The 18966-nt window shown below is 32.9% G+C and overlaps 1 protein-coding gene across 4 annotated transcripts in view; it reads right to left on the bottom strand.

Moving 5' to 3' along the window:
• LOC126846201 (protein PALS1) overlaps positions 1 to 18966 on the bottom strand; it is a 64060-nt gene that overhangs the window by 24188 nt on the left and 20906 nt on the right. For 3 of the 4 annotated variants that reach the window (XM_050585446.1, XM_050585448.1, XM_050585447.1), the window contains 2 exons: positions 13624 to 13778; positions 7909 to 8141 (listed from right to left, as the gene is read on the bottom strand). In XM_050585446.1, coding sequence (XP_050441403.1) covers positions 7909 to 8141; positions 13624 to 13778 — 388 coding nt within the window. Of the gene's footprint in view, positions 1 to 2100; positions 2397 to 7908; positions 8142 to 13623; positions 13779 to 18966 lie in introns of those variants that run through there. The other variant, XM_050585449.1, reaches the window with a different exon arrangement.

The following is an 18966-nucleotide window of genomic DNA, read 5'->3' as shown; positions in this document are numbered from 1 at the left end:
TAATTAAAATAAAAACATTTTTTTTAATTCGTGTAAAAAAAAATATTAAATAAAAAAAAGTATTATATGCTCTTAATTAAAAATATGTATTCTAAGTAAAGTAACATAAAATAATCGTAGTTTTTGTTTAAACAATGTATTATTTAAAAAAATTAATTATTAAAATTTCAAATACCTAATATTATATATTTTTTTTTTAAGATGTTATTCATTTATGTGAAAATAAACAAAATTTTACAAAATAAAAAGATATATTTTATTTTTCAGATAGATAAATGTGTGTGTACATATAAATATATTTTTTAATTTAATTCTTTGATGGATCATCAATTGAAAGCATATTTAAATAAATTGTTATTATTTTTTTTTGTTATTATTAAAATTTGTTTGTAAAATAATGTAATGGAAGTTATTATTCTGATCTATATTCGAATAAAAATCAAATTATATTTATTATTTCGGCTTGTATGTATTTATTTTTTTTTTTTAATAATGCCCAAATTTGACTGACAAGACTGTTCAATTTTCAAAATATATATTATAGCGTTAAGAGTAGTTGCAAAATTTAAAAAATTTTCAAACGGTCTGCCGGTCACCGACAATAACAATATTGTAACATATTCCTTCACTGACCGGCCAACAGATGCTCTATATGAATACACTATATGCGGTAACAGGTGGAAAACAGGTGGCCCAGAGTATGTACACTAAGTATGCAATTTTCGAAATGGCGTTTCCAATATAGGTACAGAATAACAATATTTTTGTTATACTTGGAATATATCGTTCGAAACGTGTACCTACATTATCGGTTGTTAACTATTTAATGAGAGTTTATGGCTAATAAGAAAACGAACGTGTGACGGTTGGCAAATTGATTTTGCTGGAATTTTAATTATCGAAACGCAGGTAAGTGCGCAGTAGGTACACGAAGAAAATTATCTTGATAAAACATATTAGCCTTTTATAGGTCTAATGGGTGGCCAATCTAATTGTGTAGCAGGTAAACCCGTTTGGTCTACAATTAACACCTCGTTCAAATACCACTCAGAGTAAGACATGAAACTATCAACAAAAACAATGATAAAAAAAAAATCATCTCCAATTCGACAGTCTTGGCGAATAGTGTTTTTTATTTATCTACAACGAACGTGCAACTTATGTCAGGAGAGAGAGAGAGAGTGCAAACCAGAAGACAGTTAGTGTCATCGTTGATACAAAACATATGTACACACAGTGATGGGCTGGTCTATTATCTCCAAATTATGTACTAAAAGCGGAATATGTGATATAAACATTATTAGCTACTCTCGACTATGTCGGATATCAATTAAATTGACTTATAAATGAAAAAGCTATCGACTGATGAATTTTTACAGTTTTCCAATAATTAATACCTTTACCGACTTTCTATTACACGGATTCTTTATAACGTTGCCTGCCATTTTTTTAAGTGGCTTTGATATTTTTTATATTTTCTGTTTCCCATAACAATCAGAAATGTTGGAACTGAAAAAATTAGAAATTGCGAACGAAAACATATCTACGATTATGAATTATTCCAAGTTTGTGAATTTTATAGATTTTTTTCGTTTAGTTTTGGCATATTAATCGCATTTTCAGCAAATATTTTCAATTCGAATGTCTATCAACAATTTGTTTTTAAAAATTGCGTTAATTCGGTCACAATATGTTTACAGTGTATTTTTATTTTTTCAGAACTCAGACCCTAGGGGACAAGTAGTAAATAAAAGAACCATTACAACCCAGCGCCCATTGTAGCATTAAGGCAACATGTTTATTTTATCATTTTATTTTGTTAGAGAGAAATACATTTGATTTAAGTGGCGCCCTATTAAAGAAGTTGCTATCTACCAGCTAATGTTATAAACGTACTTTTTTTCAGATAATATAATGCACTTTTTTCTTATTTTTCCCAAATTCCTCATAAGTTTAATAAAAAATGATATACCAATCAAAATTGGCCATTGAAGGGTTAACAACAATGGCAAAAGTCTTTGGTGTAACGGGCCAAATTACTATTTGACCAGGGCCTGCCGGGAAAAGGCCGATTTGTCCCTGCCGGGCCTATGTACTCACCACGTGTGCCAATTGTACGGTAACAGCTTCATCTCGTGCGGCGGCCGGGTGAGTAGGTATCCGATTACAAAATAATGCACTGCCTATAAATCGACGGGCGGCTAGTAACGCGACAGCCGCCAACAGAGCAGAGCCGCCGAGGTGATGTCCAACGCGGACGGCGAGGCGGACAAACGGTGACGGTTACGGTATTGGCGAACGGCTCGGCGGATTCGCGTGACGGCAAGTACCATAGCGTGCGGGTGGCTGCGACTGCGGCTGCGGCTGCGGTGGCGACGCACAGAGACCGTACGCGGAGAACACAAACACCGGACTAGCAGCACTACGGAACGCGTCGCACCGGCACCGCCGCCGCCGCCTGTACGGGAGAACCGGACCGTCACCGACCTACGGGGCGGAGGGGTGCGGACGGCAAATTGGTAGGAGCGGCGGCGGCGGCGGCTGTACCGTACACGGTGGAAGTGGCGGCGTCGGCGGTGGTTATTACATATTTTTGTACCTGTGCGAGGCTCTCTTGCCGGCCGTATAATAGTGTATACGTTTTGTTTAGGTACGCAACGGCCGCCGGGCGATAGTGTGCACCAAACTGCGGGCGGCGGCAACGGCAGGTACACCGGCGGCCAACCCCCGAAGAGCGTACAATACGACGGACAGGTGGAACAGGGCGGTACCCGCCGGGAACAAGTGTGTACATACTACCTGTCTCGTGGTGGAATTCCTGACCCTTTGTGACAAGTCACATACACACACACACACGCATATCCGAACCCGAATATAATAATAATAATACCATTATACGTCGTCTCAATGCCGGCGGTGATTATCGAAGGAGAGCCGCTCGCTAGGTTATTACACCGGTGCGCCCCGAAATGCGACGATACGCGTAGGTAGCGCGGCGTCCAACGGAAATCTCTCCCCTGGCAACGTTCTGGGATTCACTCACCGTCGTAGGCGTACGTCCAAGTGAAAATAATTTTTAAAAAAAACTACTTCCGTTAGACCGTCTTTTTTTTTTTACATAGAAATATAGCTTGATAGATTTTTTTATTTTCATTTCAAAATTGTGTTATAATATAATAATACATATAATGATTGTCTTAGTAAGCTAAGCTTGTTGTGGAGACAACAGTTCTATCCTATACAAAAAATGTATGATAATATATAATACATTATATTATGTTAGAGGTATAATGTAAATGAAGTATTAAATTTAATACTAAGCATTAGTAACTTGAGATATAAAATTTTTATTTATTTTTATACAGTTTAAAGCTGCATAGACGGAGATTTGGAGGTGATTGGGATACTAAAAACCTTAAAACTTAAAATTAGTGCTTTTCGAAATACTTACATTTATTTTTTAGTGAGAGATTTGTTGAAACGAAAATCTATGTAGCACTAATTGTATCAGCTTAATTGTATTTTTTTACTATATAAAAATGTGTGATGACATAATAATCACGCTGGAATGAATAAATAAATTATTGAACGAAAAATATGTACAGAACAGAGAGCACATAAACGCGAAAATTAAATTAAATTTGCCAATACAAATTAATATTATATAATTAAACGTTGCCAAAAAAAGTTGGATAAGTCTCACAGGTCAAAAATTGTTGTGACCTGTGAGACCTGTGAACATTTTACAATGATATTATATCAAAAGTGGGCAAGTTAATGAAATAATAATTAACTTGACAATGTTATTAAGTTAAATGACCTTTATAGCATCATAGCAGGTTAAAATTAAATAGCTAATAACAAAAATTAAATTAAATTCGCGCATTTTGTTCAATTAAATATAATTGTACATTATATTATCGTGCGCGATACAAATTTTTGTCTATACAATTTGGCCAATATACTTGTACACTCATACATTAGCGGCTAATGATTAGCCCTTCACAGTGTGAAAATAAAATTACATCATATAATCTACAATTATTTCTGTTTTAATTTCTTTGTACACCATTCGGCCGAGACCGATTATTTCGGTTTGTACTCAATTGATTACAATTACTATGCTGACTACAACAATTATTATACAGTATACTTGTAGCATTAAAGTAAGGTATATAGTAATTGAGATTTTTTTTACGTTGTGTACTTAAATCCTTTATTTTATACATTTTCTTTGTTTTCTTAATCATCGCAATAATTATTATCCTTATGTTATTTTTTCCTCTAACATTTATTTTCCCTGTTATATTATATCTTTGTAGATACCTACTCGGAACCGTACCGAAAAGTAACTCGACCGTACATCGTTGTGTAATAATCGATAACTATTATTCTTATTATGTCACGTGTGTAAAATGCACGTGGTCAGCAAGCCAAGGGCTACGGACAGGTAGTAAGTTTCCCCTCCATTCGGTACGACCACGTAAAAAAGGTTTTGAAAAAAAAAATAATAAACTTTGTCACGGTTGCCATAATAATTATATATTTTTTATCAACGACAACCGTGTCGTTCCTTTTGTTTTTTTTTTATAGCATACACTGTCTGCACAAATTTAAAACATTAAAATCCGGTTTTGAAAGGAAGGAAAGATAAAAAAAAAAAAAAAGAGTATAATATAATTTTTAAAACGCATTTGTATGACACGACGGTCGTCGTCGATGATGAACGTATCGGTTTTTTTTTTTAAGTGGAAGAATTGACAAAAAGCCGGTTTTAAAAAAAAAAAATCCCAACCAAGTAACCCAAGTATATTTTGTGTCTATCGGGGTACACATATTTTTGAGTATACTTAACTCCCATTACACCCATTTGGTATTTTGCAAATCGAATAGTCTATTAATAATTGAAATAAAATGATCTTCCGAGGTGCCAACTCACTCTGAAATATAATTTTTTGATTTGGCCGACGGACAAGTCTAACCTAAAGCCATATTGAGTGAAAATTAAAAAAAAAATGTAGGTTTTTTTTTATAATTGGCATATTGAAAGTAGTTGAGTAGGTACATACAAATCATAACAACCTTACTCGGGGAACAAAAAAAAAAAAAGCGGATTTACTACGAATTATGAACACACAGTTTTTTTAAAGATGAAAAAAATATTCTCTTTAATTCATTCGTTCTCGTCGAGGAATCGCGTTACCGAATTAACCATCAATATACCTACGTGCACTTGTAAATAAAAAAATATTATATGTACATGTTATATATTTTTGTTTTTTGTATGCATTAAATATAACAACTCCAAACATGCACGTGAATACAACCCCTTTTGTTGTGTGAGCAACCGAGTGGTAAATAAGGGACAGGTGGACCGTGAAAAATAAACAGCCCTCGACAAAAATCCTGTCCATTTGTATTTTTTTAACAAGAGGAAGGAGAAAACCTCAAAATAAAAACATTTCATTTCAATGTCCTCGCATAGTTTTTTATTGTCCAACCATATACTTGCATGTACTTCAAAAAGCAACATAAGAATGTTATATCATTATTATGGTTTGGCGTTTTGTTGTAATAAAAGTAATCCGTTATAAAATTCAATGGTGTTTAAAAAAAAAGCCTCTTACTTGGATAAGCAGCGATGACTGCTGGAGTTTTTGTAATTTTATGAACTGTACTATTATACTGTTATATGTAAAAAAGTACATTTAGACGAAAATTTGATCTTGTTTTTTATAACTGATCCTTAAAATGGATTGATCCACCCTAATAAAACACACTGTAAAAAAACTTGGGATAGTTTTGCTATTAAGTCAATGAAAAACTTGTTCGACGCGATTAGTGATTATTTAGATGAATTGTAGTAAGGCGAAAAATATGGGTGTTTTTTTAATGCCACAAATGTAAGTTTAAATGTCTACATTAAGTCTTGTGAAAAGGGCTCAAGTAAAGTATTATGACAATGGGAATTTTGAAATTTGTCTTGGTTATGTTAGGACTTTTACACTGTAAATTTTCAATTTTTTTTCAGTTTTTTTGAAAATACTTAATTTTGTACTAATTAATGTATTCAAATGTAGGTACAATAGATTCCATTTTTAAAAACTACAACATCCGAACATTTTTACTAAACACCGAAAGTACCCAAAACCTGAAAAAACGTATGGGGGCGACCCTAAACCCGAATAATACCGGATGTGGTTGACCCGAATAACCCAAATCCCATATTTCTTATTTTAGTTACAACTTACTTTGCACTGTTGACCCGTAACAACCCGAATAATACCGGATGTCAGCACCCAAATATCCCATTACCCATAACCCGTAACCCATATACCGTAACCCATGACCCGTAACCCAAATGAGAAAAATGAAGGTGTACAAAGAGCTGCTTATAACTTTTATCACAACTTGGCAGTAACCAGAGAGTCGGTCGTTAGAAACCTTTAGAATTTGTTAGATTAAACGTGTTCTTTATGCAACACAATAGTATTATAATAATGGAAAACATTTTTTTTTTTAATTAGGTCATTATCGAACCCGACAAAAATCGCTTTATCGTTTAACGATAAAGTTCAGGCACGAATAACAGCTAGAAAAACCCGATCAAATAACGCTCTTCGTCGCTTAACAAAGGGTTTTTTGTTTTTGTTAAAACCTATTATAGCGACAAATCACGAGAGAAATTTAGAGAAATAAAATAGATTAGTATGAGTTGTACACGAGCATGACCAACTGAAATAATTTAGCGTGGGGGGAGGGGGGGTATAATAAATATTTAAAAGGCTCTAATTCATACACCGGTCGCGTGTTCGGTGACTGTAATAATATTATAGACTTTATTATTCGCGTGTTCTTTTCCACCGGAACAGGCATGGGCACCGGGTTTCGTTTGGATTTGTTGTCGGCATAATTTATACTATCCGGATAAGGTTTTTACAACGATATTAAATGGCGTTTCGTTTAGACGTTTTGCAATCATATCTGCGGACACGGGATTTATGCACTATTAATAGTGTTTAAACGGTTTTACGTCTGCGATGTAAAATAATTATTTCAAACGTGCGATTAATATTGAACGTGTTGACCGACGAAGATGCGCAAAAAAAAAAAAAAAAACAAAAATGGCATTACACTAACGATAACGGCTTTGTGCGAAATGTATGCAAAACCCATTGTCATAATAGTGTGCGTAGGTACCACTCGGTATACCTACACGGTTGCATTAGACAGAGAAAGATAAATGGATGGTTTTTTTTTTGTTTATCAGCGAGTCAGACTGCTTGACGATAAAAGAACACCCGTGATTGTAATACTAGTACAAAATATAGTATTATTATTGTTATTATGGTCTATCATAGCGTATCGTGCAAAGTGTTCAGTTACACAACAATCCGTACAAATATTTCAAATATCGTGTGCGCTATAAATATAATCACAGTTGGCGAAATTCGGGTTTTGAATTAAAAAAATCATGACCCAATTTTTTATGTTTTTTTTTGGATACACGTGTAAACCCATTTTTTCGGGTAAATGCCAAACTGGGATTAAAAAAACCTAGTTATTTTCTCCGCTCCACGGAAAAACATCGGGTCATGGATATGTTATCTCTTATCACTTATGTCTTATCAATAATCCCTACTCTTATCACTTATTTCTTATCTCTAACTGAAAGTGAACGTGCAACGCGAGTGTAATGGCGACGTGACAATTTCTTTTATCCAGCCCGATAAAATTTGTTTAAAAAAAAAACCCCATTCGGTATTTTTAGGCTTCGGGCGGGGGGGTTGTTTATTTTTAACACAATTTGGTCGGAGTAGGGTAAAATATGACGTGGGAAAACGGGCGTTGTTGATTTTTATTTACGAAAAAACGGCTTTACCGTATTGTATACTTGGTTTGTCTTACCTGTTTGTGGCCTCGCTGGTCTCGTCGAACGATTTCAGTCTATTGTTGCCTTCATCTTTGCCGATTAGGACCTCCGTCAAACCGTTGTTGAACGGCGAGCTGGGTCTCCTGGAAGACTGTCTGGAATCCGGATGGTCTTCAGGTTTGTCGTTATCGTCACCCTCACAAATACCGCTTGTGTTATTGTCGAAAAACCCGTTGAGATCGGTGGTCGGGTGTAATTGACGCATTAACTGTAAAAAAAAAAAAAATAATAATTTAAATTTTATAAAAAAAAATCGTGTGCTTAAAAATGTATTAGGGTGGATACGATTGGGGTTGTCTGTCTGTAAAAACATGTACTGCCATACTGATACCTATACTGCCATATAGTATAATATATACTATAATTAACAATATAATGAAAATATATCCAAATACCTGTACCGAGTCTTACCTTAAAACGAAATAAACAAAGTTGCCATCCCTTATAGGATAAAATGGGTTTATGGTATAAATTTGACTTTTGGTTGGAAATTTCAAGAATTTTGTTTGTACGTTTTTTTTAGTTATTTCATGTTGGTTTTATTTTTAATATTGCGCAATAGGATACCTATTTCCGTGCTTGGACGACCGCCGGCTTTGACACGATTGATGTGAAGTGATTTCACTATAATGGAAATTTTCCCTTTTCAAAGGTTGACGACAAAAAAAAGTGTAGGACACACACTTTTTTCGATGACAAGTACAAAGCAAAAAAAAAATGCTTTGATGATCACGATGGCGTGTAAAATAATCATGCTTCGGTCTCGACCACCGAATTGGTAATGTTCAAAGTCCACGATACCCAAAATATATTTAACCTCTCTTGTGTGATCCATTCAAATATACTTTATATACTGATTTACGTTTGATGAAAAATTGTATAATGTATTCAAATTTATATTGAATAATTCCACATAGCAATAAGAAATTTCAAAATAAACCATTTAAATAGTAATATTGCCAAATAATATAATATTTATATCATGTTATCAATTATTATTATGATAATTTACACGCTGTTATTTATTGTATGTAACCGAAAACAAAACCTAAATAAAAAATAACTAAGAAGTATCAGTATAGTAATTAAATGTAAATTAACAAATTAACTAAATTCTGATAACAAACAAATGGATAGGACATTAAGCTTATCGTCCGAGAATAAAGTGATAACATTTTTAAGGTTATATGGGGTCCTTAATTTTCATATAAATTTACACATTAGATAGTTATAAACTATTTAAGTATATTTAGCAATTAACAAATAAATAACAATATAGTTATTTTGTACATTGGTTGTAACAAAAACGCTTGTGCTATTGTGTTAATCGTATAATCATTTTTGTACCCAGGTCAATGTTAATTGTATTGACTCAGAATTTTCGTCCCCTATAACAGTGTTTCCCGTATCAAGAAATCAAAATAGCATTATTCCGAAACAATGTCTACACTGAAAATTGAAATTTTACATTGGCTATTCGAATATAAATTATTATCATACGTGATATGCACACGGTATATTTTTTTACAGCGACCTCTTACAGTCCTATCCGTTCTTTTATTATCTATGATCGCAACCCCCTGGTTAGCTACCACCACCTATACAACAGCATGGTGTTGTATGTAAATATTACACGGTCGGGTCATCGGCGGCGCCACAACACTTCACACGCAGTGGTGGTGCTGTTGCCTTTTTCGACCTTATTTGTATGATTATTTTTTTTACACGGACATTTTTGCTTAGGTATAGATATACTATACGAACTGGCACGGCGGAAACGTGTCTAATTAGCCGGACTATAAATCTCGGGCCGACACACGCGGGTCCCAGACCGAATTTGTTCGGTCGCCCGATGGTTTCCAATTTCCAATTGGTCTTTATTATTATTATTATTTTAGTCTTTCCGCGGCTACTCGTGTTTCTTCGTACGCCCATGGAGTAATATGTAATATGTACACAATTCCCGGTAACACAAGCCGCATACTCACAACTCGACCGACCGATGTGTGCCAACGTTATTAGCAATGAAAAACGTCCGCCGAGATCTTAACCTCGGATCGGATCACGGTCACACACACTGTGTACACAACGCGAAATCGCACAAACAACGATATTGCACGGCTCTTTTATTTTTTAATCAAAACTTATTTGTAAAATAATTCGAACAAACAACGATTGACGAACGATTTTGACATGAATACGTTGTCTTGATATGGCGGAGATCTGTTGAAAATTTGAGTGGCACAACGAGAGGATGGCCTCGTGTAGATGGGATTGGAAATTGATAATAATTACTCCTGGATAACTGATAAGAAATGAACGATTATATAGTTGTTAGTGTATTAGATAGTGATAAGGGTAATCGATAACCGTCGGGTGACTGATAGGAGATAAGATTGTTGAATTAACTGATAAGAAATGATTGATAAGAGACAGATAAGACAGCCATTGTACTTGACTACGAAAGTTAGTAAAGTTAGTCAACTCTAATGAGCGCAATTGCATCAAATACCGTTTAATTAGCTAGTTTGACTTTAAAATTTTAAATAAACTGAGAACTCTTAAACAATTTTTTCTAAGTATTTTTTTTTATTTCAAAAAACAGCGATGCAAAGGTATAATAGTGATTTTTGAAAAACTTTACAGGAGAGATTAATACAACATTATGTATACTTTCAATGTTTTCTTAACTTGCATGTTGTCTAATAGTTTTCTTCACAACCTCTTTTTCGGAAATCGATTAAAAAGTTTAAAACAAACACAGATAGAAAAAAAAAACCGTTAAAATCTGAAATAAAATAAGATTTTTCTTCTGTTTTTAAAAACATTTTCATTAATACTGTTTATTTGGGTACACAACGATATTATACTGTAAGTACCGCTTTTATACAAAAAAATTATTGTATTTCAGTTCACTTTAACTATTTTTATTCGGTTATTTTCTAACGCCTTGTTTATTACACCTCTATCATTACGGGTTTACTCTAATTTGTGTCTATTCATTCGCGACCAAAAAAAAACCACCGATTAGGTATTATAATCGTTATTGTCGTTATCCATCTTATAAGAAATATTATAATGTCAATAATAAGACATTGTCACGGTCGATGGTTTTATTAATTGTCGAGAAACGCCTGATGGCCTGCATCAGTTATAAGCGTATTGTCTGCATAAATAATACAAATTAAACCACATTTTATAGCCCACTATATTTACATTTACATTAAAAATATTGCAATAAAAACTTTAAGCACAATTAACAGTATTAATTTGAATAACAAAGGAGCTGCGCTCATTAAAAGTTTTTCTATATCTTAAAGCGTTTTCTTACTTCAAAATCCGACAAATTTGGACACGTAGTTGATCAACGATGGTTGATGGACATTACAGATATTTGATAACATTTCTTTGACCTAACTGTACAACAGAAGGTTTATTTTTTTTTTATTATAGTGCACTATCAGGTTTTGTTTAATCTGTGCTATTATCAGAGAGAGGGAGAGAAAATAAGAAGTAGCCTGGTTTGGAATGTGGCCACGACCTACGACGCTGCGGAGCACGTTAGGTTGCATACGCGCACGCCCGTTGTATACAACACAATCTTCCCACACACGGTCCTAACAGGAAAACACCTATTAGGACGATCTAGAACGGAAAATATATTTACAACAGTGATTCAGAAACGCTCGTGAGCTGTAAACAACGTAGATAAACTAATAGTTTAACACCTACCGATAAATATTCAAATAATATCGTCACAAATGAGACATCACTGGCAAGGTCACCGATAAAACAATCCGTGAAAACGACATTGTTGCATACAAATTAACTTGTGTCAAAACACGTGCCAACAACTAAAAAGAAAAATGGAAGAACGATAAAAATGTTAAAACAAAAGATAAGCAAACGACAAACGCGAGTACCTAGTACCTACTATCGTAGAGGCTCAGTATGACCTATTATTTCTTATTAAATTTTCAAAGAACGCAAATCGCCTAAATATGAAAACGAAATTGGCGATAAAGTTTTAATGGTTTTAAATTTTATTGTTGATAAAGAATTTTTAAAAGAACAAATGTAGTTATGAGTAATATTTTTGACTCGTGAAACAGTACAAAATTAACTATGACAAGTATTCCGACCCGAGTTGTTAGTTAGTTGTTTGTTTTTTTTTTTTGAGCTGGTGGAGAAGAGATAGTGATAAGGGTTAATCGATAACAGTTGGATGACCGATAGGAGAAAATTCTTAAATTAGCTGATAAGAGAATCAGCTGATAAGAAATTATTGATAAGGTACAGATTAGATATCCACCGGTTTTGGCTATGATAGTTGGTAACTTTGAAGTACTAGTAATTTTAAAGAAACTCTCTAATCCAAAATATCAAATATTGAATTTAACCGAATAACAAAGTATTATACATTTTTCTAAAATGTACCAATTTTCGAAATGTAATAAAATTGAGTTTTTGTCTTTGATCCTTATTTGTGATAAATAATTTTTCCAATAAATTATAGTTATTTAAAATAGAGCTAATATTATATATTTTTCCGCATTAATAAGTTGTTCAACTGGTTTAGTTGTCATAAAAAGATTTAAAAAAATAAAAATAAAAAATTATACTTCTATTACAGAACAATATTTTATCTCTTTCATGTGCCTTACAATGCAACCACATGACTAATCCTGTTTCGCATCTCGAACAACGTGTGTCGCGTATTATAATTATTAATGAAATATAAAATAACGATGAGTTGGTATATCACTATTTAGCAAACGGACTATTACAATACAGCTAAATACACAACAATTATAATAATATTATCATAAGTCATGGCGTACCATAGAACGAATATTGGCAAACGTTTATTGTTTCAGAAACTCATTTTATTATCTTTTAATTGACTAATAATAATTATCATCACTACAGTAATTGGATATACTCAGATAATCTCAACTTTTAACACAAATCCCGAAAGAATACTTAAAATGTTCGAAAAATTAATACATTAATCCTGTCTCGAAAATTAACCCCTTTATGTTTACAGTAGTAAACACTACTGAAAAGATATGACTACTGAAAATACATGTATATTTTTGGGTGGGGTTTGCTGACTTTAAAATTGTTCTACAATTTTTTTTCTAAGACATTGAAGTTTTTTTATAATCATCTCCAAAATTGTAAACAACTTACGAAAACCAGAAATTTTAATTTTGTAATTTCCTTTTGTGTTATAAAAAAATAAAAATGAAATAAATTAATAGAATATAAACGTTAGTTTGAAATTAACAAGGCGAAAATACAACAAATCGTATTATATGAATATAATTTGGTCATGGTTCCGAATTCGTGATTAGTGGGAATCGATAATCATCGGATAACTGATAAGAGAATCCGCTGATAACAAATTATTGATAAGAGATAAAAAATCAAATATCCATCGGCGGAGTTGACTTTGAAGACAGCTAGTAAAGTCATAACTATAACAAACAAATTGCAAGCAATAAGTTACAAGAGCAATAGCCACTAAGAGTTTTTCCTGCATTATATCAAACAGGATAGTAGCGATTATGCTGAGGGGAAAACGGCGGTCGGCAGGTCGGATGTTGACCCTTCAATTTTGAGTACCGGTTTGCTTGGCGGAAGTAAAAAAAAAATGATTTATTATTTTCCAACATAATAATTATTACCTGATGAGCCAATTTGGTGATATCGACCGGCGTGATGTGTTTGCTGGCAGCCAGCCGTTCCAATCGTTCTTTGGCTTCGTCCTCGATGCCGATGAAAAACGCATCGTGAACTTGACCTAGATCCGATCCTGCCGAATCGATACTAGTGTTTACAACTGTAAAAAATCAATAAAAAAAAAATCCCGAATTAATGGTTGACAAATATTACAGCTACCGTCAAGTATTACTACGGCAATTTTATTATTATGTTGTTCGAATGCAAATCACATTCCATCGATTACAAGATTCGAATTAGGGCCATCATTCAAGTTGATCGGACGACTTTAACGGTTAGACCGAAGACGACACGACACTATATTATACTATAAGCATGTTATTATATTATTATTATTATTAATTACTGTGAACCGGTTTAAACGTTATCAACGCGATCGGTAAGAAAAAATAAAGAAATTGATACAACATTACGGTCATCGTGTATTCCAGAGAAACTTAATGCGTTTTCCAATGACCTACACTCAACCGTCGCACATACTTACATAGACACACACATTCTATCTGTACATTTTTTTTTATCTCCGTGTTGTATATAGATGAATAGTTAACTGAGTAGTAAGTGTTCATTTAAAAAACCAGATGGTTTGTATTTTATTAGTTAATATTGAACGAAATACTTTTTGACATCGGCGCCGAGTGTAAGTTTTTTATTTTAACAACTGTGATTATAGTAACCGTCCGAGTATTTTTTAAATTTATATTTTGATCATTACCGTTAAAATAAAAACCGTGAGAAGTTTTAATAAGTTCAACCCGAGTATATTCGTTGTATATTTTTAAATACGGAAGCGCTATAGTTGAGAAAGTTAAGGCATTGAATAGCTTTTAAATTACAAAACATCCATTTGAAAAGCACATATGTGTAAATTATCGGGATTATAGTATAAAATATTTTCACAAGCTGTGAAATGTTTCATAATGAAATTTTCAAAATTTCCGTCGACAGGATAAGTCTAACGGCTTTTGTGTCACAATGGGAAGGGGATGGGATAGTGATAAGTGTAGTGAGGTTGTGGGAGAGGGGTGACGAGGGAAAATGGACTAATCCTGGATAACTGATAATAGAACTGAAAAATGAGCTCCTTCCTTTAAGGAAAACTGAAGAATTTCATAGTCGCCCACACACTACATTTATATCTCCATTGTAATAATTAAAAATTTTTAATTCTCGAATTTTTTTTTCCACCGAGGAAAAAACAATTTTATTATTGACTTCGCTGAATTTATAGTATTTTTTACTAAACATATTTTAGTTAAGTCAATATTAATTTAAATTAAACTTTCGGAAGAGACAACTGTAATGTATATGGTTGTCACTTATTAAAATAAATGTTTGTAGATGTATCTATATTATTATAATTAAAAATATGATAAGTTTCATTGCGTTATGTTGGTAATAGATTTTCAAAAACCTATTTTAATTTAAAATTTCCCTTAAATTCTCTCATTGGTAGGATTCTTCGATCAAGTTGTCGAAGACAAATTTAACTCACTGTTTACATAGAAAAACAATATTCAGATTATTTGATAAAAAAATATTGATTTTTTTGCAAAATTGCCAATACTTTACCCTTAGTGTTAAGGTACAAAGTTGTATGGGGAAAAATTACCGAGACTTAGCTAATTAATCTAAGTCTAAGTGTAATGAAAAATTTCCAAAAAGGTTATTAGTATAGTTTGAAACAAATATTATGAAATTAATCGATCATGTGATAGATGCATGATTAATACATACGTTTTTTAAAAAATTTTTAGTACACCATATTATTTTATAAGCCACATTCACTTCGCACACACATTTAACGTGTAAAAACGGAAAAATGTGATCGTGAAAATACATAAAACGCTGTACGATTATAGCACACAACAATAGTTGTATAAACTTCACTGAGTTTCGACTGCCACTTTGAAATGACCTCGACGAACATAAAAAAGTAATAATAATTTTTAAAAAAACCTATTGAAAACGGCGTGCAAATTCTGAAACTAATGATAGAGTAGGCAAATGTATACGCTATTGTGAACAACGCGGCGTATCAACATTGGGTTGGGTAAACTATGTGTGTATAAAAAATAATTTGTGCAGTTTTTCATAGCGCTCGAAAATTGGCTGTTGATATTTGTATTGAGAATAAACATTTGCATAATCGATAAGTACATTATTTGTCATCTTTTTTTGTTAGTCAGTATACGCCATAACTTATAGCAAGAAAAAAAAATAAAATATCATCAATTTGTTCATGAATGTCTCGTGGTAGACGCTCTAAAATAAGACACCTTCATGGCGAAAAATCGATTAACCTATCAATTTAATTTAAAACTAAACTTTCGTTTGGCTTCGAGCATGTTTTATGCTCTAGTCTGTTCCCTCCTATTCTTCTTGCCCTCTAGATACCGAATCTCTTATCTCGTATCTTATCACATATTCAAATTACTTGACGCAGATTTTGGAATGATCTCCAGAGGTATGACTTATTCATGTATAAAAAAAATATACTCAATCAATCGAGGTTCAAACACTACTCTTTTTTTGCCATAACCAGCAGTGTTTGTCTCAAACTCTGTATCTATTACCGAAACGTTTTTAGACGAACCTATTAAAAAACAACAATAATATATTATTATTTTTGTTTACTTATGAATAATAAGCGAGTTAGATGGATAAACGACGGTGTATTAATTTTAGTTAGATTTCACGCGAGGGCTAAATCTGATGTACAGTCATGAATGAAAGTATTTTTGCATTTTCTTGTTATGTGATGTCTCAAAATTATTACTCATTGTATTAACGTAGAAGAAAGCATAATGGATTTTACAATATTCCAAACGAATGACTAATCGGCAGCGACAAAACGGAAAAATACCTGCAACTTGCTCTTGGTAACCGTATTTCTTAGTATTATTATCGATTCATGCAATTGTAATTTATCAAGACGGTTACACAGTACACTTAATAGTTGGTGTATTGATTATTAATGATTGAAAATTTAAATATTTTATCAATGACGTTGTTTGAGTTTTGATATTTGATTGATGATTTCAAGTACCTATTTGATTGACGATGAAATTTTTAAATCGACTATTAATAATACAATTTCAGCCGTCTAGTCTGAGGTTCACGTTCGAAATGATAAGTCAGCTGGTATTCACCAAATACTACCGGAACACTATTGGGAAACCCCGAAATTTTCTAATAATCACTTTGTCTTAAGCAACTGTTACTGGAAATAGACAAGACATTTGAGAAGGGCTCGTCAAAGGCAGTAAGTAAGTAGTTATAACTACTACTACTACTACTACTACTACTGTCTACTATTATAGTCTAAAGCCAAGAAAATATGCTTTACACTTTATCCTAGAAAGGATGAAAACTTATTCTTTACTTCACTTTCTAGGTGAAGATTCTGGGCATGAAAGTTAGACTGAAGGTAGATCTAGAGTAGAGCTATAACATAAATATATGCCTCAAAAAAATTAAATTACAAGTATTAAATTTCCACGTTGCTATGCGTGAACAGGCAACCATATCAGTTGATATTTTTTTTTAGATATACAGGGTTAGGTCAGGATGATCGATTCAACGTAAGCCACGTTTTTGTGTTGAACATTTTAATTTGTTTTCATCCTAACTTTTAATGTTTAGATAAAAACGCCTATGACGTCCAAACTCTTAAATCGTTTGACCGAAACCGTCTCATTTTTTACCCTTTTAAAAATAAAATAGTTTGACAACAGATTTAGGTACTAACATAAAAAAAAACAATACATCATCGTAACAACAATAGCTTCTCAGCCCAACGTCGAAACTAAAAAGGATTTTAGAATGATTTTAGTATCAATTAAAAATGTTTTGCCGGATGTTGGGCAAATCGTCTTGTGCCATCCTACCACAGGTATATTATTAAAGATATTATTATTAATATATTATTTTCTATAGTCTAATCGGTTCGTACACAACCTACGCGGAAAACACCTTTAAGTACTATATGTGTCCTCCCGCGCCTCCACCCATATATTTATACACATATACAGGGTGTTCAGAATTTCAGGTAAAACATCTAATTTTTCGAAGATACAGTAATATGTTGAAAAATTACTTATCTGTGACGTTTTTAATTATTTAACCATATTACTTCATCAAAAACACCTAATAATTCAAAACTGGTTATCGACCGGTCGATATTTTCAGTGAATTATTCTTAATTAAAAAAAAACGAATTGAACGTATACATTACCATATAAATATCAAAAGTTAACCCCCCCCCCCGCTCCCCTAAAACTAGCTACCATATTTTATTAACTTTTTAAATTAGGAATATTTTACTAAAAATGTTGACTGGTTTATAACAAAGTTTTGAACAAATATTTTGTTTAGAGTTATAAGAGTTTAAAAGTCCACCGTTCGTCCTGCCCTAAACTTGAAACTTCAATAACTATTCAAAATTGGTTATCCAAAACTAGTTATCAACTAATCAAAATTGTTTTTCAAACATTATTCTCAATGTAACAAAATCGCCAAAAAAAATCAGGCGTTTCATATAAAGTCCTTAATACCCTGTATATATTATATGGAGGCGCGAGACAACCAATAGTACCCACCTATTATCGTACATGCGCGCCGGCTTGATGGACCGAAAAAAACGCGCTTACTGCCTCCCGGTGGATGTCAAGGGCAACCAGTCGCAGTACTTATATGTATATATGTATATGTATTGTATCTATACGTATATATATATATATATATTATACATAGATAGGTATATGATATTATTATACGGCAACATCGCATTACGTGAGTTAAGCGGCGTCGGACAGGTCTCCTCCGACAATAATATATATTGTTCCGTGCGCGCGGGGCACTTGTACGCGTCGGTTCCTATATACCTGTACATAAGCATACTGTATAAGTATAAATTATATATATATATATATATATAAATATATTTGATTTTAATTTTCCATCCTGCGCACAGCATCAGGTCGCGTATACGTTTTCAAGGTTCCGTGTACAAGAAGATCGCCACGGTCTCAAGAACTGGCGAAATGGCCAAACCGACCAACAGAGCGCTGTGACGGATGTTGGACAGCGTCCAAAACAGCAATAAAAAAAAAAAATTAATTTTTTAAACTGCCACAGTAAAGTCCGGATTAGTAGGTACGAACAAAAAAAAAACCGCGCTAAAACCCTTCTTAAAATATGCACTTATCAATTGTTTTAATAGTATGTTTGAACAATTATTCGGATAACTTTTTATTGGAATAATTGAATTTGAAATTATTTCAATA

Source organism: Adelges cooleyi, unplaced genomic scaffold (genome assembly GCF_023614345.1).
Source record: "Adelges cooleyi isolate 19-005CV unplaced genomic scaffold, UGA_ACOO_1.1 ACOO_flye_CR_arks_rails_tigmint_CR_PRNA_9, whole genome shotgun sequence".
In the NCBI taxonomy this organism is placed as follows: domain Eukaryota; kingdom Metazoa; phylum Arthropoda; class Insecta; order Hemiptera; family Adelgidae; genus Adelges; species Adelges cooleyi.
The sequence above is the reverse complement of the archived record's forward strand: the minus strand, read 5'-3'. Positions and strand labels throughout refer to the sequence as shown.